General features: G+C 42.9%; 1 protein-coding gene across 2 annotated transcripts in view; it reads left to right on the top strand.

Moving 5' to 3' along the window:
• Positions 1-24,826, top strand: part of kcnk9 (potassium channel, subfamily K, member 9) — a 40,575-nt gene that overhangs the window by 7,965 nt on the left and 7,784 nt on the right. The window contains exons 2-3 of one of the 2 annotated variants that reach the window (XM_071537473.1): positions 884-902; positions 1,975-2,294. In XM_071537473.1, the coding sequence (XP_071393574.1) occupies positions 2,012-2,294 (283 nt within the window). In that variant the 5' untranslated portion in view covers positions 884-902; positions 1,975-2,011. Of the gene's footprint in view, positions 1-883; positions 903-1,681; positions 2,295-24,826 lie in introns of those variants that run through there. The other variant, XM_071537472.1, reaches the window with a different exon arrangement.

A 24,826-nucleotide genomic window follows, 5' to 3' on the forward strand; every position in this document is an offset into this window, starting at 1 on the left:
AAATGTTGCCGAAAAATTGAAAAACAGATGATAATGCCTCTATTGATCTCAGGTCGGGGGGGAGGGGGGGTCAAAGGTCAGGCTCAGAATCGCTTGATCTGACTCTTCATAACCAAAAAAAAAATAACACGAATTCTATTTCAGTGCGGATTCTCCCTACAGTCTCTTTATTTTTAGGAATCTCGGCGATGTGACACGTGTTATCTTGAGAATAACTCGGGATTCTGTTGCTGTAATTGGCTGTCAGCCTTCAGCACCTTGGACAGCACCCGCGGGCCAACTCGGTGGAGGCTGCAGCCGGGGAGCGTTGATCTATCAGTTGCCATTGGATTTGCAAAGAGGCACTAATGTTGACCATGTGACTCCGAGCTGAACCCCCCCCCCCCCCCCCCCCTATACATAATGAGTGGGAGTGGTCATTGTGGGAGGGGTCGAAGTGCGGATGGGGGGGCGAGGGGCGGGTGTGTGTGGTGGTGGTGGTGGTGGGTGTGGGGGGGGCATGCAGTCAGATGTGCCACGAGATGAACCGAGGTGAGCGCTTCCAAGAATATTCAAGGAAGATACACGCCATATAACAGAAGGTGGGGGTGGGGGGAACTCGGATGAATCGTGACACTTGGTAAATAAGGGGGGGGGGGAGCATATAGAAGGCAGGAGGAGCGACGCCCAGCTATTAAGAGTCCAGAGTGTGTGTGTGTGTGTGTGTGGAGACATCAAATGTGGAGCCCTCAAAATACCACCAGTCCGTGACGCGCAGGGTTAATAATTCTGAAGGCCGCGCGGCCCACGGCGAGGAGGAGGCGGAGGAGGAGGAGGAGGAGGAGGGGGAAAAGCCAAGAGTGCTTCTTCCAAAAAAAAAATTCCAACTCAAACTGATCGGGAGACAGCAGGTGGGGACGCGGGTTTTTTGGAGTTGCGCTTGGATGTGCGCAACGGAGCGCGTGTGTGCCAAATGCGGGCACGGAGCGCGCGGCAGCCTCTTCTGAATGTTTGTTCTTCTGAAATTTGTTTTTGTCAAGCGCTAAAAGTCTGTCACCGTCCTCCTGTCCGCCGGGCTCATCCTCAGAAATGATGCAAATGGGAGAAAGCCTTCTTTGCGATGGAACCTGTTGTCGGTGATGTTTTGCTCGCGCTGTTGGAATATTCTTTCATTTTCATAACGAATGGTGAGTTGAGCCTGGAGCGACCGAAATGGGGAATAAAGTTATGAAAAATTTGATCGCGAAGACCCGCACGTCGTGTGAGTAACATTTCTAGATGATCCTCCGCGTTACTCATTGACCCTCCCGTCTTATCGACGACTCAGCAAATTACCGACGAGGATGCCTGTTGTTTGCGAGGGAGATTTAGGGATTTCACGGACAGAAAATTGATTCTGTGCATATGGGGGGGGGGAATGGCTGCTAAATATAGCCTGAATACCGAGGAGGCTACAATGAACAGGTTGGTGTTTAGCTGAAACTTATAGGCACATGCGGGTAAGATGCTCAGTCCGCGCCGATCTCGTAGGATCTTTTAATTTCTCTCTCACCGCGTCGCAAACAAACTGAGAGCGGAGCATCAAATAGAAGAAAAAGCAAGAATCTCACAATCTCCATTTGGTTGTATTTGTTTAATCGGGCCAGTATAGTTCACTTGAAGAGAATAGAAACCAACAGGCGATCTTGGAAGCTGCTCGTTGATGGCACTGCGCACCGGGAGGACTTGGTTTGGGCAGGTCTTGCGCAGGGTCTCTCGGCTGCAGGGCTCCTGGTCCAGGCGATCCAGCAGTCTCTTGTGTCTCTCCGCGAACCAGGAGCAGGATCTGGGGGTCTGTCACCGGGATCACCGCAGGGAGGGGGATTTCCACCGCTGCTCCGGCTCCGGCTTCCACCCCGGCCACCGTCAGCGACGCGCACCGGTCTGCGCCTCCGCCTCCAGACGCTGTCCAGACGGCTTTCCCGACGCTTGCTGCGCCTTCCCGGGGGATCCGAGGGGACATGAGCCCCTCGGTCGCCGATTCCTGGTGGCCATGAAGCGGCAAAACGTGCGGACCCTGTCCCTGATCATCTGCACGTTTACCTACCTGCTCGTCGGGGCCGCCGTTTTCGACGCCCTGGAGTCCGACTTCGAGATGCGGGAGAAAGAGCAGCTGGAAGCCGAGGAGAAGCGTCTCCAGGGGAAATATAACATCAGCGAGGATGATTACCGCAAACTGGAGACCATCATCATGGAGGCAGAGCCCCACAGAGCCGGGGTGCAGTGGAAATTCGCAGGATCCTTTTACTTTGCCATCACGGTTATAACCACTATAGGTGAGTCTCAGTGTCTATAATCACTGTAGGTGAGTCTCGGTCTGTATAATCACTGTAGGTGAGTCTCAGTCTGCATAATCACTATAGGTGAGTCTCAGTCTGTAGGTGAGTCTCAGTCTGTATAATCACTGTAGGTGAGTCTCAGTCTAAAATCACTATAGATGAGTATCAGTCTCTATAGTCACTATAGCTGAGTCTCAGTCTGTATAATCACTGTAGATGAGTCTCAGTCTCTATAACCACTATATGTGAGTGAGTCTGTATAATCACAGTAGGTGAGTGTCAGTCTCTATTAGCGCTACAGGCGAGTCTCACTCACTACAAATGAAATTGCGCAACGGCATTACGCATGGCTTTTTTTTATCAGGACAATGACATTTTCAAGGCAATAGAACTATGTCTGTGGGCAATGATTGCGCGGAAGAGAATGCAATTTTCTATGGTAAAACACTAATGTTCAGAGCAGCCGCACGATCCGACAGAAACAGGCCTGTTTACTGTACGGACAAAACCTCAGGCAAAGTTGTCAAGCAACATGTTGCAGTCCCTACTCACTCGCAAAGGGAGTTTGCGTATATAGGTTCATGGCAGGTCTATTTGGAACTGTATTTTCAAATAGCGCATATTAACTCGGCATATTTAGACCTAACAGTAAGGTCCATACAGCTGAAAATGGTCGTAACTGCTTGACTGCACATCAGTCATGCATCTGACTGCGTGTAGATGTGTGTATCATTTCCTCTGGTGCACCTACAGTACAGTAGGCTGTCATCCAACTTGTACTTTGACGGTGCGTCACCAAGCTGGAGCAGAAAGAATGACACTGTATAACACGCTGGTTTGATGCGTTAAAGGGCCACTTCCCTGATTTCTCCTTTCAAAATGATGCCTGACGAAGAAGAGCTCGCCAGGAAGATGGGCAGGCTTTATGAATAGGGTTTATTAATAACAATGATAGCGGGAACGCATAGAGGCTCGGTGAGCTGCAGTGTTGTGGTGCTGAAGGGACAGTTCCTCTGAGTTCAGCTGCAGACAGGATGGGAGTTCTGATCAACAGCTGGGATCTGGCTTCATATCGACCTGCTGTACTTTTAACATCGTGTGATTGTGGACATGTTCTTTAGATCTGCGCTGGATCCACATACGTCCCTTTTACTGAGGGATCTCACTCACTGTACCACAAGAAGGACTATGTGATCAGAGAGAGAGAGGGGGGGAGGGAGAGAGAGAGAGAGAGAGAGATGTAGTGGTAAATAAACCAGTGATGTAGTGGTAAATAAAAAGCTGCATAAACTGACAGTTGGTCATCATCAGAAGGAAAAACAACCACCAGTATGCAATAAGCAATCATATTATCAGAAAAGCAATAATTTATTATTTTCCCCCTTAAAAAACCCTATTGTCATGGAACTCACATCAGTTTCATAGCACATACTATGATGTATACTATGGATTTCCATCATAAAGATTTATATCAAGCTAGAAAGATGGTTAAACTGAGTTTAAACTGAGTTTTGTCAGGTTTAACATCTAAGTGAATGGCCATTATGAGACCAACAGGGTTCAGCACTGCTGATGATCAAACTACCCTATTTTTCCAGTTTAAATAGAATAATCATGTTGCATTAAAGCTCCATGTGGGAGTGAGTTTATTTAATTCAGATGTGTGCAGTAATACTCCTGAAAACCAGTGAAAAGTAGACCCTTAGATCAAATGAGCTGAGATTATATGGTAGGGCACGACATTTAATATTAACTTCCCTTTTCACAGGTCACAGCGATGTGCTTTCACCATTATGAAAGTCAGATACTATTATTCAAGATGAGTACTTTTAGCTGGAGGGAGGCTAATGCACCAGGCTTGTCCTCAGGTTTGCCAGGCAACACTTAAAAGGGACGACGGCACAGACCAGTGAAGGTGGATCCAGTGTTGTTTCTAGGCTACAGCGACAAGAGCCATTGTAATATTCATGTTCTCTGAAGTGGTTAGATTTACTGCAGCGTGTTGTGTCTCCTCTGTGGAAAACAGGCCCCTTTTTATCCACTCTCCAGCTCTTATTCTTAACTAATAACAGTTCAGAAAGCATTGTGGCTTCTCCTGGTAAATTTACAGGAGTGATCCTCATTTGACCCCCTGGTTCTACAAGTGCTGCGTATTAACATTCACGAATGAGAGAGTAGCACACCCACAAACATGTTCCAATTAGCACATACCTGTTTACATTAACGCTGAACAGGACAGAAGAATTATTTTGTCATGACAAAGAAGGCTTTTACTTGGCTATAGTAGACAGCAACAAAGAAAAAGGAAGAGAAAACAATATTGGCATGTGAAGTGATTTTTCTTACTAATTGCAGTGAAATAATGTAATTGCTTGTAGGTGCCAGTTGCACTCCCTTAAAACACATAAACACACCATGAAGAGCTGCTGATATGCTGATGAGACGTTATAGCATGGCTGTAATATATGGTGAAAAGTAATGTGAGGCCTACTGTATGAAATATTGAACATCAAATAGTAACAACGCTCAGCGGCGTGGCTGAAGGTACGTTGTGGTTCTCTGTAAAACAATAGAGAAGCTAACAGAATGGACAAAACCGCTAACCGTCAATTGATGCAACACCATACAGTCATACGGTCATATCTACAGCGGCCGCTATATGTTTGGTACGTGATATTAGATTTGGGCCAGATGAAATTTCCTCATGTGCCAGATGGATGGGGTTTGCAGCATAGACAATGCAATAAAGGCCAGGAAGTTTAGACAATCAGAGGAACGTGTCTGAAAGTCAATTTAATACACTTTTCTGTGATTTACCACTTACCTGATATTATGCGGACACTCCTTATGTGGCAGATCCAACCCATCTAATACTCCAAGCGGGTTAAAACAACTGCTAAGACTTACTTGCAAGTGCTATTTGACCCAGCCATCCATGTCTGTGGGCGATGCAGGTTTGATTTGATGAGTTCACTAGACAAGAAGGCCGTACTAATACCTTTCAGCCGACGTTATGAGATCAAACACCCAACCTTGTTCCCAAATGTTAATGCCTCAGACGCAATGTTTTCTCTAAGGAATAATGAAAGTTGATATAATTCAACTGCGAAGCATCAATAGATTTTCAAATGATAATTTTTGGCCTCTAAAACTCACTGAACTGAAACTAGCTTTGTGCAAAATGAAATTGTGCAGCAAAGGAAAGGAAACTATTTGGAGTACATGAACTATGAGCTGTTTGTGGAAACTAATTAAATTTAGTATTATGCAAGAGGTCCAAAGATGTCTCAGATATGTGGTGCACGCACACCAACCCTCATATTGCTTAATTTGTACATTACAGCAGACTAAATAAATAAATACCCCACGAGAACTGTAACAGTACAGTACAGTACAGTAAAAGTCACCATTACAATCTCCACATTAACGTACTCAGCCCTAGACACACATCATCTGTTCGTAAGAGCTGTCTTCACATCAAATTTTAGATTAATTTTTCCAATAACAACACAACCATTACCACCAATCATCGCAGCATACATCATTATTGCCCTTGTAACTGGACATCCAGGTGGATTAGCAGGCTAAGACGCATATAATGTATTTGATTTGTTGGCTTCAAATCAATCATCTCCTCTCTGACTCACTCCGTTCTTTCCTGTCTCCACTGTATTCCTTACCCTTACAAACATTATCCTCCATTATAATAATAATAAAAGCAAACATTGTGCTCATAAAATACATTAAAATCAGTAAAAACAAGAGAGCAGCGCATGCTAAAAATACAAGGCTAGAGGGTAAAAATAAGAGTAGTAGCAGTAGTAGTAGTAGCAGCAGCAGCAGTAGTAGTAGTAGTCACAGCAGTAGACATAGTAGTAGTAGTAGTTGTGGACTGGTTTTATTCTTACTATACCTCCTCAGGAAACTCATCTTCTTCCCCTACACTAATTTCTTGTGGTGTTCCCCAGGGCTCTATCCTAGGTCCAATCCTGTTTTCCATATACATGCTTCCTCGGTGTCAAATCATTAAAAAGTACAATATCTCCTTCCATTGCTATGTGGACAACACTCAGCTTTATCTTCTGCTAAAGCCTGATAATCAGTTATACTCCTTATACTCAGAGAACACTTCCATGACATTTAATGTTGGATAGCTCAGAACTTTCTCCAGTTAAACAAGGATAGATCAGAGAATGTTTTTTTTCTCGGCCCGCCTGGCTCTACTAACACAATCAAACAGAATCTGGGTCATCTATCCTCTCTGTTAAACCTTATGCCAAACCCCTTAGTGTGACTTTTGACAGTGCTGCGAAGTTGATAATGTAGTGTTTTTCAGTTGTGAAATCCAGCTTTTATCTAGATCTTAATAAAGGAACCACATAACTCCTGTTCTGACATCTTTACACCAGCTCCCTGTTCGTTACAGGATTGACTTCAAAATCCTTCTGTACATTTTTAAAGCTCTACATGGTGCTGCTTCCGCGTATATTTCTGAACGTCTGTACCCCAGACAGTACTGCCAGGTCCCTCAGGTCCTCTAATCAGGGGCTTCTGGTGGTCCAGATGGGTGAAAGGGATTTTGCCGTGGCTGCACCAAAGATTATGGAATAGCCTTCCCCAAAGTATCAAATCTGTTAAAACTCGTCTTAAAACCTATTTTATTCATTGGCTTTTCACTGTGTCTGACATGTTCTTTTATGCCCCTTACTTTTGTGCTTTTAACTATGCTCTCTTTCACTTCAGATTTTTTTTTTTTTTTTTGCTACTGATGTTCAGTGCTCTGTCTCGGTTTCCCTGTTTTGTAATGCTCCCCCATTTTGTGAAGCACTTTGGTACACACTGGCTTTGTGTTCTTGACTTTAGTAGTAGTAGTAGTAGTAGTAGTAGTAGTAGAAACAGTAGTAATAGTAGTGGTAGTGGTAGTAGTAGTGGTAGTAGTAGTAGTAGTAGTAGTAGCAGTAGTAGCAGTGGTGACAGTAGTAATAGTAGGAGTGTAGAAGATGGTTCATAGGGGGTTAAAAGGTCTGCAATATACACTAATTTGGGGCCAGATCTTACTGTGCTTTAATGATAATAACAGCCATCAGTAAAACCCTAATATCCACTCTAAACCTAACCAGTGAAGAGATCCTCATCATCATTACCATCATGTCTACAAAAACAGAGTAAGAACAAGAGAAATGGCCAGAGGTGTGAAAGGGGAGACCAACTGAGATACTGTTAGCACATGTCAGACCAGCTGTCACGAGGGGCCGACCTCGGTTGCCATGATGAGACTGCGAGCGGCTCCCAAACCCCCCCCCCGCTCCCCACCCCACCCCTCTGTCCAGATTGCCCTGCAAGTTGACTCTATTTATTCCTGTGACTAATTGCGCTGAATGTGGCACTGAGTGATGACAGCATGTGGTGAGCTCAAGGTGTTGCCACTGAAACTCTGCTTAGAGAGAGAAAATAGACCGCAGGATGCTGTAGTCTGTCTGCCTACCTTTCTCTCAGTGTCGAGACGCTTGTTTGTTAGAAGAGCAATGGAGGAAGCAGGGTCACTTATCACCTCAGTCAAATGTATGGAAATATCAACATGTATATGTAGATATGACGATCTGGGTTATATTGATATGGATTTTTGAAAGTTGAGACCAATACTGATATACTTTCATGCCAAAACATTATAAATATTCAGTGTTTCCGCCAGAATTGTATTGTTGTCAGGGTGGAAAAGCCTCTGAAGCAGCATTTAGACCATCACGGGACACTAGAACTCATTGAAACCCAGATGACTAATGAAAGGTTAGGTCAATATTGAAATGAACGATGTGTAAAGAAAATAAAATTTCATTGCAGGTTTTCCAGAGTGTTTTTATGTCAGGGAGGAACCTCCATCATTTGGCACTGAATGGCATGACTCATTCCTCATTCAAAGCAATGTTTACTGATTGCTGCAAGCTTGTGCGCTAGCTGGTGCTACCAACTGGCTTCTTAGAGAGATGCTAATCAGTTACTTACCTTAAAAAGTAGCTAGTTATGTAACAAGGTTACTCTTAATTAAAAGTAACTCATTATTTACTTTTAGTTACCCGCTTAAGAAACATGGCACAGCAATAGGGTTTGTGTTATTGATCATTGTTTCAAGATGCAATGCAAGACTATTGCTCTGTTTCTAAAAAAGTAAGCCAATCTCATTTACTTAGATTTGCATTTTTTTTCAATTAGCAGTTAGTTGTGCATGAGATACCGCAGGATTTTCACTTTTTGGTACTTTAAAAAAATGTGCTAACAAAAATCAAACAATATGCAAGAAAAATAAAAGTCACAACATTCTTATTTTAAAAAGTAACTAATAACAGATTACAAGAATTGAAAAACTAATGCATTCAGTTACTAGTTACCACAAAGAAGTAATCTGAGTATTACAAAGCATTACATAGAATAGTAAACTGGTGATAATACACTGTTTTTGCACGCAGAAGAAGAACCACTGAGTGTTATTTGCCCACAACGTGACACGAGCCCGCTGAGGCAAAACAACAGATACATAGTCAAAATGTCACGGTAACTTTAATTTGGTAACTACATGAGTCAACGGTGTGAAAATTGTACTTGCTTAATTACATAATAGTGGAGTTGAATGCTTTTTACTGTACAAGTGGGTGCAGTCCTCACACATATACTTATCATCCATCCTTTATAATGAAGCTGTGTTGTCAAGATGAGTCAGATGTGGTGTCTTTGTTGGACCTATTGTACCAGTCACAGTTTCCATTACATTCTTGATTTGTCAGTCACAGATTAAATCCATTCTATGTGTCAGTAGTACAAGTCCAGTCAAAGAGGAAGGAAGCATTCTGTATATGATTTAGGTGCCATGTGCCAAAGGCTGCAGTTTAGGGGGCATGTTTTGACAATTCGGCGCATATAAGGCATTATCAAACACAAAACGTGATCTGAAGAACACATTTGCATACGGTGGAGGTACTCTGTGATTTGACTGATACTCGACGCAGGCCGGAGGCTCTTAAGAGCTGCACTTTGCCTCGCCGCAGCTGTCATCTTCTAGCACATACTACACACCATAATCGTGACAGCGATTGTTTGGTGGAGTCCTGGTAGATGGGAGGCATGTGGTCTTGACAGTGATTGTTTGGTGTGTGTGTGTGTGTGTGTGTGAGGTGGGCTGGAGGGTGGGTGGGGTGGGATACGAGGCACGGACAGATTGCACATACGCAGCATCGTGACACTGGCTGATTGAAGAGCAGGCTGTATATTATGGCTGTGCTTTTTTCCTGGCCAGCAGCAGAGTTCCTTTGTTTCCAAAAGAAAACCTGTTGATGGACTCCAGCAGTGCTTGTGTCCCCTGTTCATGTTCTGCAAAAGTGTCATTTGAACATGAAAGAGCGCAACCATGAGGCCGGTCTATAAACATGATTGCTGATCTCCATACTCAGCGGTAATACTGTTTTCCATTACCTAGTATGGATTCTGCATATCTTTAGTGGATCTAGGATACAGGATTTCATTATTTCTTTATCCAAGCAACAGTCAATGAAAAGGCTTGAGTGTATTTCTGCTGGTAGCACTTGAATCCACGTGATCAATTCATAATGCATGGCTACGAGTTGCATAACATGTATATGGCACATGCATCAATAGTGATTAATGACTTATGTCAGCTTTTATGTAGCGTTCATGTAATAATGGTAAGACATTTTCAAAATAAAAGCGCAATTTGTAAATGTCATGGTGTTTTTCAGATGCTATTTGTTGCATGCACCAGTTTCTGGAGTTATGCAACTTAAGCTTCATCTAACCAATTGATTGATTGGTTGATTGATTGATTGACTGATCTTATTTCAGTGACATGGGCTTACAAGAGAGAGCCATACATCACACTGCAATTTGGATATAGAAGCATATTCCTAAACAAACTCAGCTAGCATGCAAAGGCTTTACAGAATAATCCACCATTCTGTTATGTCTTTCATAATCATCTAAGCAAAAGAAATGAACAGAAATGGAGATCATTTTCTATAAAGCATGCTTCTCAGCTCATCATGTTCAGGACAATAAACCATCAAGTGAATTTTTACTCCTTTTCAGTTGGACCTTAATTGTGGCTTCTGGGCAGGTTTTATATCACAGATAGGCAGACAGACAGGCAGACAGACATTATGTTTTATAAATAAGGCATAGTAATGTTTTTAAATCATTTTTTTATCACACCAGAGTCTAATTTGGAAAATGAATTCCAAAGCCAGACATAGAAAATGAACACATAACCTCACTGGGCCATGGATTGTTATTAGTTGTTTCCCTAATGAATATTTCTTCAGTGACCGTACAGTCTGGCATTTTTACTCATCTGTTTACTCATCTGTGTATCTGATGTCACAGGTTTCCTGCTCATATCAACACAAGTAATGAGATCTGATGTGAGTTCATGAGGAGTGTTAAATAGTATTACAATTTGCATTTTCTCTTGGAATGCCCAAACCCCTGTGGCTTAATATAAGACCGAATGTACATGATTGAAACAGTTATGGATATATATAGTATCCAAACACTTTACATTTAACCTTTAATTATCCAGATCCTAATGCTTTAGGAACTATGTCAGAGATTACCTGGCTTTCATGTAGTTACCAGTCTGTAACATTAATCTGAAATTTTGAATTATAATATTTGTGGACTTTTTGGCTATTTTACTGTGTATTTCAACGAAGGAATATTGATCAAAGCAGCCACTTTACTGAGTAAAGAAGGGAAGATTCCTCTGTTGTTATCCCTCTGGGACTAGTGTTACATTACCTGGGGCTATCCAGTAACTTCTATTAATGATTAATAGACTATTGCTGAGGTTGTCAGTGATTCTAGTGCAAATGACCGCCTGCTTTTTTAGCAAAGGCACTATGATAATACTAGCCATCCCTGTAATTTTGGGCTCATTTGTACTCGTTTTGCTGTTCATCTTGAGCAGGGAAGCTGTTCATATCTGACTGGAGCTTATTGAAAAATAATTTGAGGTGCTCACCCCAGTCGCACATTATAATCAGTTGATTATTTTCACGTTGTTAGATGGTCCTAGTGGGTGCGCGGCGGGGGTCTCCACACAGGTCGATGTGAATGTGTTCCTATGGAGCTGATGGCCTCTCAGCGGGAGACGCTGGCTCTGTAGCCGGCTGCTCTGTTTTCCTGCTGAGACTGTAAACCGTGCAGCTTCTCATAAGCTCCCTCGCATCTATGTCCAGTCACCAAACTGTGTCCCGACAGTGTGATGGTGCAGCCCCCCCCCCCCTCCCCCGTGCTAAAAACCACACCACAACATGACGGTGCATCTTCTACACTGTAGTAGGGCCGTGGCTGGGTGTGAAATGCAGTTGGCCGACCCTTACAGAAAAGTGCTACTGGTCATCTTGCTGAGACAGTCTGTTGTGTAGCATGAGAAACAGTCTTCATCCACAAGACACACATATCTTTGACCTTAAAACTACAATATGCAACTTTTCTCCTCGAGGCAGAAACTGTATTGTTAGTCCCGCCCTCCTCCCTCTCAGTTGGTCAAGTTCCCGCCCCAACACCTGTCACTCATGTTGACGAGCTGTCTACCTTCAAACGGCATCTAGCCTGAGGCTGAGGTAACTGGTATCCGTAAAACCACCACAGGCATTAAAGAAGGAGAGAGTGAACGGTGAGAATCTGTACTTTGTTTACTTACTGCTTTCATTGCTCCATTGTTGTTGTTACTATGACTCCTCTGCACCACTAGCCTTACCTTGGTAGCCACAACCCGCAGCAAATGGTTTACATCCCAAAACGTTCCAAACATCACTGAAAAGCCAATTTCAGACAAATGGGTGGATTATGCATGAGCACACAGGGTCAAAGACAGACCCTATATCTGATTTATTTATCGTTATTTTAAAGTTTAATAACATTAAAGTTGCATATTGCAGCTTTAACACATGATGCATCACTGAGTTGTCCCCAGTCAGTCCTTTACAACAGTGTCAGCAGTGTCTTGTGGCCAGCAGTTTTGAGATCCTCTGCTCATCTGTGTGAAGAACGAAGGCTCTGCCATAGAGATAAATGTGTTCACATGCCCACTGACAAGCAGGAACCTCCCTCTCACCCTCAAGAGTTTCTTAAAGGAGTGAAGTGGTGGTGACTGGCTGTTCCACTTCACCACGGGCTAAGGAGAGTATAGAGCGTCAAGCATGGTGGGAGCATCTAGGCTGAAGTAGGCCAGTGTGGGTGGGGAGGTGAGCCGTTGCTTGATGGTGCGGAGCGCCTCCTGGTCGCAGGGGCCCCGGGTCCGAGCGGCGTCCTGTAGAAGCAGCTGGCAGAGGGCAGCCATGTTGGCCAGACACAGAGGAAGCAAATGGAGGTAGGGGAGAGGGGAGACAGTTACTTTCTGACTTTCAAAACTAATGCCGATGTCGTTGAAATTCCTTGGATTGCTGTGTATTACAGATGTTGAGTTAAAATTTCCATTGGGCTTTAATTTCAAGATAGAGCGTGGCTTGTTACACATGTCGTCCTCCTCTAAAATGTATGCTTGATATGCAAAATGTTCTCTCTATTTGCCCTGGTTAATGAGATGTTAATCTACTGAACTCAGTGGGAGTTAATAAAATAAGCATCACCTTTATCCCATTACCCCGGCATAAAATACTAATACTTAATGCCAGTATCAATGCAGTGTTTGAGGTCAAGAAAGAGAAAAGATTTCTTATATAATATATATATATATATAATATATATATATATATATATATATATATAATATATAATAAGTTTTCTTATTAACAACCCTAACTCTCATCATGAACTTCATATATATTTTCATGTTTCATTTCATATCGAGCATGACTCTTCTTCCCTTCTCATGAAAATGCAAATAACATGCGCAAAACCACAGCTGGTAAAGGGGCCTTCTTATCAATTATACATAAAAAAAATAATGTAGTTATTTCTTTGAAATATTGATATGAGATCTTTAAATGTTGCAGCATCTTATAACATACATGCTGGGCTAAGATCTATATGAGAAAAGCTGGTAAATATGTTATCAAAGTTGACAATATGTAAAACCCAATTTAGCATCACCACATACAAGATTTGAATTCATCAGGCTAAAATTGGAAACCTCAAGACATTTCCTTCTTCATCCTCATTTCGTCTTCATCTATGAACCTTTGAACTTCATCTCCTCAGTCTAACACACACTTCCCAGCTGTCTGAGGGTCGCGAGTGGGCACTTTGCAACATGAGTCCTGACTTTTAGCCCACCTCATCCTCTGGCTGCCGCTCGGGTATCGATCCATACAGTTAATTTCTTCCCACCATGCCCACCCAAGGCTGTGAGTCAGCATGGCACAACACCTAGCTGCCAAACGTCTGGGCTTTCCTCACTGTAGCTCTGGCACCAGCCGACCCCGCTCATCTCATTTGCATTTGCTCTTCAGGTTATGCGCATGGATTATATAGCTTGGAGTCTGTCTGTTCTTTTCTGTCATGCGATTCCACCTGCAAAATACATTACAGTTTCAAACTTCAGGGCATTTTTTTTTAGGGAATTCGTCAGCAGCAGAGAGAGTGCAGATGACCAACACGACTCCACTGTTGTTGGACCCTCACAATCATCTTTTCTCTGTACCTCTGCACTGTAATGCACTCCCACACGGTCTTATCGCAAGCACTTTATTCCATCTGTAGAAATAGTGGGAGTGTGTGGTCTCCTGTATGAGTTATTGCCACAGAACAGCAGCATGAAATCGGCGTTGGTGGCTTGTGCGCGGTGTGTGTGTGTGTGTGTGTGTGTGGTCCGCTAGCGTTTGCAGATAGGCGAGTGGTTGCCTCTGATACTAAGCGCCGTGCCCCTGCAGGGTGTAAAGCAAACACAAAGTGATGGCAGAACCACGCTTGAATTACATAGGTAGGAAAAGCAAATAAACCTGCATGGCCTGAGGAACATAAATGCTCACAGCACCACCTGCAGTTTGCAGCGTAAAATGGCATTGATGTGTGTGTGTGTGTGTGTGGGGGGGGGGGGGTCATGTATCTTAATTGGGTAATGCATGATAAACCGTGCAATAAAAGCAATAATCCATATGGTGCTTTAACCTTCCACTTGAATGAAGCATTACGAAACATGATATGCAACATGCTCTTTTAAAATTGGAAAATTGGTGGAAAATTAGAGACTAATAAGCTGCACAATTATGAGCGCAGGTGTTCAGTATGTGCATTTTAATCAGGGTATATATATACGTCGCTTTAAGTAAACATGTTGCGTAATTAGTTTCATGTCATTGCGTGTATGTTATGAATGTGGATCTGCGGCTGAATTAATTGCCATGGGGAACAATGAGAAGTACGTGAGCTGGACTGTATTAGCGGGAGTGAAGTGAAACAACAGGAGAGGCAGCCAGCTTTGCAGTCTGCTGAGTGTTTGGCTGTGGACTGTCTGCAGCCTTGGGAGGCCGCGCAAAGACAAACAAGCAGGTCTGCAGGAGCCAAGAGGGGACTAGCCCGCCATTAGTGAAGCCTTAAACATAAAGCATAAGCCCGCAGGGAATAGTGCTGACGAGTGTGTCTCTTTCCCGCAGAACCACTCGCAAGTTCGAGACGCAAACGCGAAATATGTCCTCGTCGCAAAGTGAGGTGGGGGAGAGGCAGCGGGGGCCACGCCGGGGCCAAGTGGTGTCAGCTTCTCCGGGGGGGAGCAGGTTTTAGTGAGCGCAGCGCAAACGGCCTGTTGCTTAGCAGCGCTCGATGGCCGTAGATCCAGATGCCGGGGCGATGGGGCTTCATTAGGTGAAGCTTCACGGGGGGGGGGGGGGGGGGTATAGAGTGACACCTGGGACGGCCGGGAGCCCTGCTGGGAGCGGAGCGCAGGAGAGGCTTGGCAAGGTGAAGGCTGCATAGCATGAAAAAAAAATCCTGACAAATTGTAACATCCGTATAGATTATTTTCCGTCCTGTAAATCAGAGTTACTGCAGTTCTCCAAATCCTCCAAATCTTCACAGATGGGCTGAGGTTCAGCATTGGGCTACTACAACTACTATAGGATGTATGCAGTTTAATGCTCTCTAAACTGCGTACATCCGCAGAGGTGTAATCGACATTTTGAAGTGCATAGAGATTATAAATTAATGGCAGTTATCAACTCTGAGTGGAGCGGGGATGCTGTAACTCCACTCCAGGTTTCCCCCCACTCTCTTAGTTCATCTGATAGCCCATACAGCTAGAGTCAATCGTGCCTGAAGCGTATTTACGGAGGTTTGTATCTCCATGAGCAGAGCTGGAGAGAACAAGTCATGCCAGACTATTATACCTTTTACAGTAGGTGTCCGTAGAAAAGCATTTTGATTACAGAAGTAGAGGCAGAAATGAAGACTAGTTGTCAGTATTCAAGATTGTCCGAATGACATGATTAGAAAGAGAGGCTGCCTAAACCTGTGCTCCTCCCTACATCCCTCCTCTGCTTTACACTGATTTTGTTCAAACAAAAGCAAAAGCAACACCACCACCAAAATAATTATTAGATTTTGTACCCTGCTCTAGCTCTAAATAGCTCTGGACAAGCAGATGGTAAATGGTTAAATGTAAATTCAAATGTGCATGGTGTGTGTGTGTGTGTGTGTGCTAGCAGGAGTGTGTGAGGCTTAGAGAACGGACTACAGGCTGAGTTAAATGAGATACAAAATAAATGGTGTAATCCATAGTGTAGAAACCTGCTCTTCCAAGATAGTGGTGTGGCGAACAGAAATCCATACGGCTCACCCCCATAATTGTCAGCTAATAACAAATAAGCCTCCCTGCTCGGCACTAATTACTGGCCTTTACATTATTGACAGTCCATCGATGTTTTCCTTGACTGTTTATTGGTGAGATCTCTTCAATGTTTGAGTGGCTGTTTCTGGAAATAGCTTATCCTCTCGATTGCTCTGTCCACATAATCTGTCAGCTATGCCTCTGCTAAATGTCACTCACCAATCAGTGGAAGGATATAATAGGGTTTGCTGTAAACTAAAAGCACCAAACCGGACAACACCAGTGTAAGAAGCCAAATTCACATCATCCTTTTCACAATGTCCACGTTTGCTTATTGTTTGTCTTCTGGGTTTGATTTTCCGACCAAATAGCATGTGAGTGCAACGCTTTTTGGCAGCCGTCTCGGAAGTCCCAGACGTTGGAGCTTCCCACCGGCATTTGAATGCACCAGAAGACGTGTAGACTTTTCAAGTCAATGCGGGCATTAAAGTAAAGTCTCTGCAAGTTGATTTTTGTGCTGCACTGAAATGTGTGGAAACGAATGGCTGCCTGGAAGGTAGGAAAAACGCATTGAAACATCTAAAAAAGTACGTTATGCTTTGGAAAATGGTCGGTAGGGATGTTAAGTATGTGTGAATTACAGTAAATGGGCTAAAACACGGTCCTTTAAAGCTGCACTAGGCAACTTTGCATATTGCCGGTCCCAAAAGGCAGTGGGGGATAACTGTTTGAAAACCTGGACAGTCTTTGATACTAAAAGATCTAACATTGGTGAGTCCAGCTGTCTCTGGACAGAGTGCTGCTCACTGCTGTTTAGGAGACAGTTTGGCTTTTGGTCTTTAGCTTTGATTCATCAGTTCCTGAGTGGAGAAGATTTCCCATCAGCGACCAGCCAGAATTTCATTTGGGCAAATAGGATGAATCTATGGGATCTCAATTAGAGGGAATGGGTCACTCTTGACTTGATAAGACAGGTGTATTTTTACATAAAAATCTTGCCTAGTGCAGCTTTAAATTATCACAGGTAGTAATGTAGTGCAGGAAAGGACAGCAAACAAAACAAACGTCAATGTAAAAGAGCCCATACTGTGCGAGTCAGACTCCCTGAGGGTTACTATAGGCCTCATTCATTAATTCAAACGTAAAAACACGACCGTACATTTTTCGACTTCAGCAATCTGTCTAACCTGCCCTTTGTGCTTGATCCCCCCCGCTGTGAAACTCACATGATCACTGCAGCGCGCCGCTGACAGCTCAACATCTCGTAGTAAACTCCTCTAGTCACGGTTTTCACCGTCACCGAGGCTGCCGTAGCCACTGTAGCTCACAGTCAGAGATTGCAGGCGAGGAGGAGAGACAGAGACAGTCTTCAGAAGGGGGAGACTTCAAAGACGGCTCTCAGCGTGTATTTAAAAGGGGGAAAATTAGTGAAACATCCTCTCAAATGAAATACGGAATTATGCTTTTCCCTTGAGGGGTAGCAGAAGCATGAGTCACCTTTGCTAATACTTATCTCCCCCGTGGCATTTTATCGCCGAAATCCCTCCCAGGCGATGTTGTGCTGGGAGCCTAAAGTGAGGAATACAAGATTGAAGAGCCGTGCTACAATGACAATCTGATAAGGTGCTGGATGACTCACTGTTGATCAGTCATTTTCAGGCGGTAGGTAGGCCTCTGACCGCTATGTATGGAAGTGTGTGTGTGTGTGAGAGAGAGAGAGAGAGAGAGAGAGAGACAGAGAGAGAGACAGATTGTTAGAAAGATAGATGGAGAATTGTGGGCGTGAATCTGAGTAGGCAGCACCAACGTGATTATTAAACCATTGTTGTAGCTGGGACGCACTGTTACTACTAGGTATCAGTATCGATTATCAGTATCAAGAGTATTTCTGATATTTCTGATAACCAAGGAGCCAGATGCAGTGTCAGAGTCAGAAGTCAAAACAAAGCAGCTTACACACACAAGGATGTTAGATCAATCTCTCTGATGGAGAATTAAAGATTATATTTCAGTCTCTGCTGTCCAATGATCCCAATTCGGATTTGACACAGATCTGGTGTTTTCTAATCAAGAAGTCACGTTTTTCTAATTCTGACCTGGACCAGATGGTTACGTGATAAAAACTCGGACCCCAAGGCGTGCAACCTACATGTGACTTCTATTTGAACACTTAAAGTGGGATCTGTCAGTGTTGCCATGACAGTAAGTAAATATTATGCCATTCATCTGAGGCAATTTGGGTGCACGGAGGACAAGGAGACAATGGAAAGAACACTGGGACAATGGAAAGAAAGTGAAAAAGACAACATGATTGGTATGTGGTGAAGTGCCTCAGTTCAGTCAAAAATTGAAGGTACATATCATAACTCGAAAAACAAAACAAAACTAAAAGCAAAAACGGATGTGACATCTTTTGTTATTGTTACTCTGTGCATCCATGCTTTTTTCTGTCAGTTAATATTGGTATCAGATGTGGGTTACATCTTTGAACACATATAAACAGTCATTCAAAAAAATCAAATATAATCATGAAGGCCTTAGCCTGTATTGTTCAGGTTGGAAATCAGCTGAACCAGTCTGATACTTAAATTTAGTATTTGGAATCAGTATTGGTAGTGAAAAAGTGACAATGGTGCATCAATATAATGTAGTGGTCATATTGGTCAGTCCTGGAAGGATCTGGTATACACCAGCTAAGTCCAGCTAAGGGGAGGAAGAGGAACTAAGAGGCTGTTAGGGTTATTGTATGTGTTGGAGGAAAAAGAGTATTGCTGTGGAGAGTTGAGTCAGAATTCAATGTATGATCAGTTCATCTGCTCTCTGCATAGAACTTCTTACAAAATGATTTCAAACTGAAAACTGAAAGAGCTTCTCCCTCTTGTGAGTTTAAACTTATGGAGGATCATCAGAGGAAGTATCAGTAAAGAGTTGACTATGCTTTGCTTAGCTGGGATCTATAGGCTTAGCCCTTGATGCTGTGGGTCTGCTGCCTTTTAAGCACTTCTGAATTTCCCCACAGTGTTCTGCCTCTCCCTGTCTGTAAGAAGTGACAAGTGCGGATCTTAATGCTTGTGCACTTTGCACTGGATCATATATTAAAAAAATGCAGTGATATCATGAGGCTGACATCCTTAAATCCTTAACTGATACACAGGATCTGATGTAACTATCTAACAGCCTGCTCAGCAGTTCAGAAACCACAACGTACCAGCAATTATAAGCTAAAGGAAAAGGTGACACCTGTGGCTTGAAACTGCCCATTGAGCAGTTCAGAGACCACATTGACCAAAAGCCCTAGGATAGACGGACAGTTGACCCTGCTAGCTTGAAACAGCCTGCTTAGCAGTTCAGAAACTGCATTGTATCAACACACAATATACTTAAAGTATATAAAAACAATTATACCAGGAGCTGAAGGTGTATTACTTCTCCTTTGACTACCTACTTCTATGCTATCATGATAGATAAACCCATGAGATGGCTTTACGTACTTTGGACCAGATCGGTGGCCTTTTTCGTACCTGTACCTTCAGATGTAAAGAATCCCAAACTTTCAGAGGAGCAGCAGCACCCAGCATCCGCAGGGAATACTGAGGCTTACCGGCTTCACTGCTCAGCCTCGGCTGCTGGCTCACAGCGAATGTAAGCCTCTTCCTTTTATGTGCCATCCACCTCATCCACCTTGCCTTCCCATGGCACAGCGAGCTCCGCAGAGTAAACAGACCAAGTGTTGAAGCGCAGTACTAGGTCAGGCTGTACTGTCTGTATAAGGATTGTTAGTTTCTGCCTTATGTCTAACTCGCAGTTCCCAATCTGCAGCTGGTCTAACTTGGGGCTTTCTCGGTAAGAATTCTTTCTCCTTCGCACACAAGAGCCAGACTGAAGCAGAGGGTTTTCAAACTTAATGGGTAAAAAAATTCATTTCTGTTCATTTCCTCTCAGTTGCTGCCAGGCACTCAAGCACTTGGTTATGCATTGACCTTGAGAAAAACTAACTTTACATACTGAGAGGATATGACTAGGTGGTGCTGGCACAGGAATCGCGCAGCTTTCACTTAGGCATTGGTGGAGTTTTTGGGGTGATGGCAGCACAAGCTAGATTAGTCCAGTAATGAATCTAATCCTAGATGCGTCCATATTCCAGAGTTCTTTCCAACTAAGTTCTATCCTCTTTGCACTTGTACGTCACTTTTCTGTGCCTCTTGCTCTCCTCCACCACCCTGTTGCACTTGCCTGACAATATTCCTGCATCTAAGTGATGATTGTGATTGCTGAATTGCCTCTTGACATGTCCATTTCCTCCCAGTTGCTAGAGCAGGTGTTACACTTCTTACCCGATGACTCTTTCAACTTCATTAACATCGAATCCAGTGTTTCTGGAGCATTTGAATTCCTCCGTTAAGGTTAAATAGCAGTATCTCAAGCACCCTCTTCCCGCATTGTGCTACATTGCTAAGACAGTGTGGGACCCCGAGCCATTTCCTAACATGCAAGCGAGTCTTTCTCTTTAACTTCTCAGCTTTCCCTATCTTGGCCTATCTCATGCAACCATCAATGGCCGCATCACCTAGGGCAACAACTCAAGCTGGAGCCACCACAGCTTGTCGAGTAACATTAACCTCTCTAATCCTCCCGTCGCATACTGTCGTAACCGAGGGGGGGGGGGGGGGGGTCTGTCTTTGCAGTGTCTTTGCTGGTGCTTGACTTGCATTCCCAAAAATAACTCTGATGTGACAGGAAAAAGCTCCAGCAGGATGGCTGTGAGAACACCAAAGCAGTGATGAAGACTAGCTTAAGGCTGCGTTGAAGGAACAAATATGAGAAGCTGCATCGTTTCTCTATGTATAGCAGTGGTCTTAAAATGACAGTCTGTGAGATCCTTGTGGGTTGTTTTTTTTAGTTTGTCTCCATCTGTGGTGCTGAGCTCTCACTTTTTTGGTGTTTTTGTTCCTGCTCTGCATTTCCCAAAAGATCATTTATCAATCAAACAGTATGTCCTGTACTGTGACGTCTTTTTCCTTGGATTTTCTGTTGATGCAGTTTGAGTTTCTGTAGGTGGCGCTCTGTTCTTTGTCTGTTCAGCCATGGTGGCTGTCGCTGCTCACGCTAACCCAGTTCTTCTTTTGTTTATTGCAAACAAACCGGAAAGGTAAAACGCATCACTTCCTGTGCAGCAGAGGATTTTTCCCAGGAAAGAGCTACCAGACACCAGGTGTTCAGAACAGCATAAGTAAAAGCTTTCATGAACTGAATATAGGTTGAATCACTGTTGTGTTATAGCAATCAGCAATAGAAAGTAGCAAAACAGACACTAATTTATATGAAAATGTCACAGATTATTACTTTAAACCAAATCTTGCTTTTTTTGTAAGATTCATGTTACACCATCTTGCGCTCATTGTTAGTCACTCTGGATAAGAGCGTTAGATAAATGCTTAAAATGTAAATGTGAGCTTCCTAAGCTGCTGGCAGGCGTCTCTGATAGCATAGGGAATTGCCTCTTTGTCAGTGAATAATTTTATATTTGACATTTTCCCCTTAACAATAGAGTTAAGAAGACTTAACTGGCTGAAAGACCGTAAGCAGTGCGGTACAACAAAGTGGAACTGTAGAGAGACTTAGTGTTTCAAAGAGTACGGATGGTGAGAGGTTCCCCGCCCGTCGTAGGTAACCATGGTTTTCCCACTTCCCAGACACATTAAGCTCTTGTCGGTGACGTGCTGGAGACTCAGACAGAGGAACAAGGTGTTCCCACCTCTCTGCTCCCTGCTCTTCTTGACCTTCATTAAAATGCCATGGCCTGCAGCAATTAATGCCACTGGGGCAGCTGAAATAATATGAGGTGGATTAACCTGCAGATCAAATGAGCAAAAGGCGTTGGTTTGAGCAACTGTTCAACACTTGTCGAGTAACTGCCCAGCCTGTGTGCGCATGCTAATGAGGGACCACCTTGATGTTGTCATGAATAATGGAGGATACATGTTATATAACTTGGAAGATGTAAAAATACATTAAAACTTTTGTTCGGAAGTGAGATAGCCACCGTTTGAAAAATGCATTACCTTCTCTGATAAAATGATTGCCACCATGAAAGTATACTGTAACTCACTATTTAATATTCATATTGTATTATTATTAGAGAATTCAGAGGATGTTATTATCTATGTTTTTACATAATTAGCAGTGAATAACAGGTAACATTCCCACCCAAAATATGGATATGTATAGCATTTTGGAGTGAAACCCTTCAAATACTGATTATTGCACTCCATCCAATGGGAAAAAAAAGGTAATGATCATATTATTTATTTACAGTATGATGCTAATATTTTTGACTTCTGATGACAACTTGCTCTTATAGGATCAAGCCAAGAGAGGACAGGTCAGAGACGCTGATTTTTACTCAGGGAAAATCAAATATTCAAACGCTATAGTGAATGATATAATACTATCAGATTTGGGCCGCCAGCTGTGCCAAATTCGATTTTTGAGTAACAATGAGTCACTCTGACACACACACACACACACACACACACACACACACACACACACACACACACACATTTAGAGATGGACCCATGGGGCTCTTGTTGTGGGTGCAGGCAGACACATGCAAAACAAGTAATAGTGAACTGGATCGGAGCCAAAGTGAGTCATGCTGTTTATGATGAGAGCAATATTGGTATATTCATAAGAGCTCTTTGGCTATCACTGCGGGCAGCCAGAGGGGATGTGATGCATTTATTCAATTATACATTCAATCTTTAGATATGGAAAAAAAAGACATGACATTTTGTATTAATGGGATTGTACTTCCCTGTATCTATCCATGGTTTTGATATAAATCTTAATGTAGTGGATGTAGGATTTTTCTTTCTTTTTGGTAACCAAAGTTCTAAGAAAGTAAGATTGTGCCATGATGACGTCTTGCGCTGCAGCTTTTACTTTTTCCCCTTTCTCCAAATGACAGTAAAAGATATTTTTTAAAGAGAGAGGCCTTTTGTCTCGATGTGCTATCACACTTCCCACTCAGATCTGCTTCCTTCAAACATTTAAAGAGCGACTCAACAGATGTGCCGTGGTACGAAAAAAACCTCGTTCCACTTTAAATGTTCTCGGGTACAAGCTGTTCCGCTTGTAAGTCTCAATGCATGATCTGCAAAGGTTATTTTTTTCTGAAAGATACTGCATTTATTCTGGACTTGAACATGGCTTTTTGTGTTATTACAACTTAAAATGATTGATAATTTTCACAAACACCAGAAATGTAGATCTTTTCATTTTCAATTCTATTTAAAATTCCAATCTAGATGTTACAGATGGCTGTTAAAGTAAAATATTACATAACTCTGTAATCCCATTGTTATTATAAACCTATTGTTAAAAGTTATTTTAAAATGAAGTATTAAGATGTACTACAAGACGTGTGAAGAAATTTTTAGCGTCAGACAACAATATTCGTCTCAAAAATCATACTATAGATACATTTAAGAAAATATAGGTGTATAAAAGGTGATGTTAAAGGGGAAATAAGTACGATCTTTACTGCCCCATAGCATAAAATGACCATACTAATGACTCAACTATTGCTTCTGATATTTCTGACTTTCATAACTCACTTTCTAGTCCATACTCCCACCCACTAGACTTTCAAGACACTTCCAATATCAGAACGCCCACTTTTTTTGTTTCCACGTTTCTAATTATGTAATATAACGAGCGGCCGAGTCTCTCTCATGCTTTTATCGTTCATGAAAGTGTATGATTTTCTTTCCGCCGCACCACACACCGCGCCGTGCACAAACACGCGTTCACCTGTGCACACACGAGCACAAAAGCACCTGTGCATGGCAGGTCTGCGTTCGGCAGAGCAAATATGTCTGTTCCCTAGACGACGGCAGATAATAGAGTCATTATAACAGGACAAACAGATTACACAGTCCAGCACTGCTGCAGAAAAGCAACCGTCCCGTCAACAACATGAAAGAGGCGCTTTAAGAGACGGGCTCAGAGAGGAAAGGCACAATTTAAAGGGGTAATCCATGAGATGTGTATTTTTTATTTTGTCTGCATCTTTGTTGCTCAATTGCTGTGGTGTTTCTGCACCGCACTTCCCAGAGATCACCTGTCAGTCAAACAGTGTGGGGCGGGACTGTGACGTCTTTTTCCTTGGATTTTCTGTTGATGCAGTTTGAGTTTCTGTAGGTGGCGCTCTGTTCTTTGTCTGTTCAGACATGGTGGCTATCGCTGCTCATGCTAACTACCCAGTTCTTCTTGTCTTGATTCCAAACAAGAGGATTTTTCCCGGAAAGATCTATTGTACCAGACAGCGGGTGTTTAGAACAGCAAATGTAAAAGCTTTCATGAACTGGATATAGATTGAATCACTAATGTGTTATTTGAATCAGAGATAGAGAGTAGGAAGACACTTGTTTCTATGAGAATTTCACAGATTATTATTTAGTTAAGTTAATTCAAGTGCTACTGTGCTGTAGGTCTACAGTCACCTCACTGATCCGCTGTAAATCCCCAATATACAACTTTAACAACGTCTGCAGCATGGCCGGTTTTCCCATAAAAATCTTTTTCATCATCTCTAAAATCCCTTAAAATCATCCAATATTTATTCTCTGGGAAACTGGTGCTTGTTACAGCTGCAGCAGAAAGAGGAGAGCAAGAGCTCTGACTGTGGACGTGATTTCATTACATTTTTCCCCATTACTTTAATAAACTGATTTAATTTCTTCTGGGGTAAGCG

This window comes from Centroberyx affinis, unplaced genomic scaffold (genome assembly GCF_046629955.1).
Source record: "Centroberyx affinis isolate AG114_WGS23_722 - 3 ecotype Tasmania unplaced genomic scaffold, CSIRO-AGI_Caff_v1 ptg003056l_1, whole genome shotgun sequence".
In the NCBI taxonomy this organism is placed as follows: domain Eukaryota; kingdom Metazoa; phylum Chordata; class Actinopteri; order Beryciformes; family Berycidae; genus Centroberyx; species Centroberyx affinis.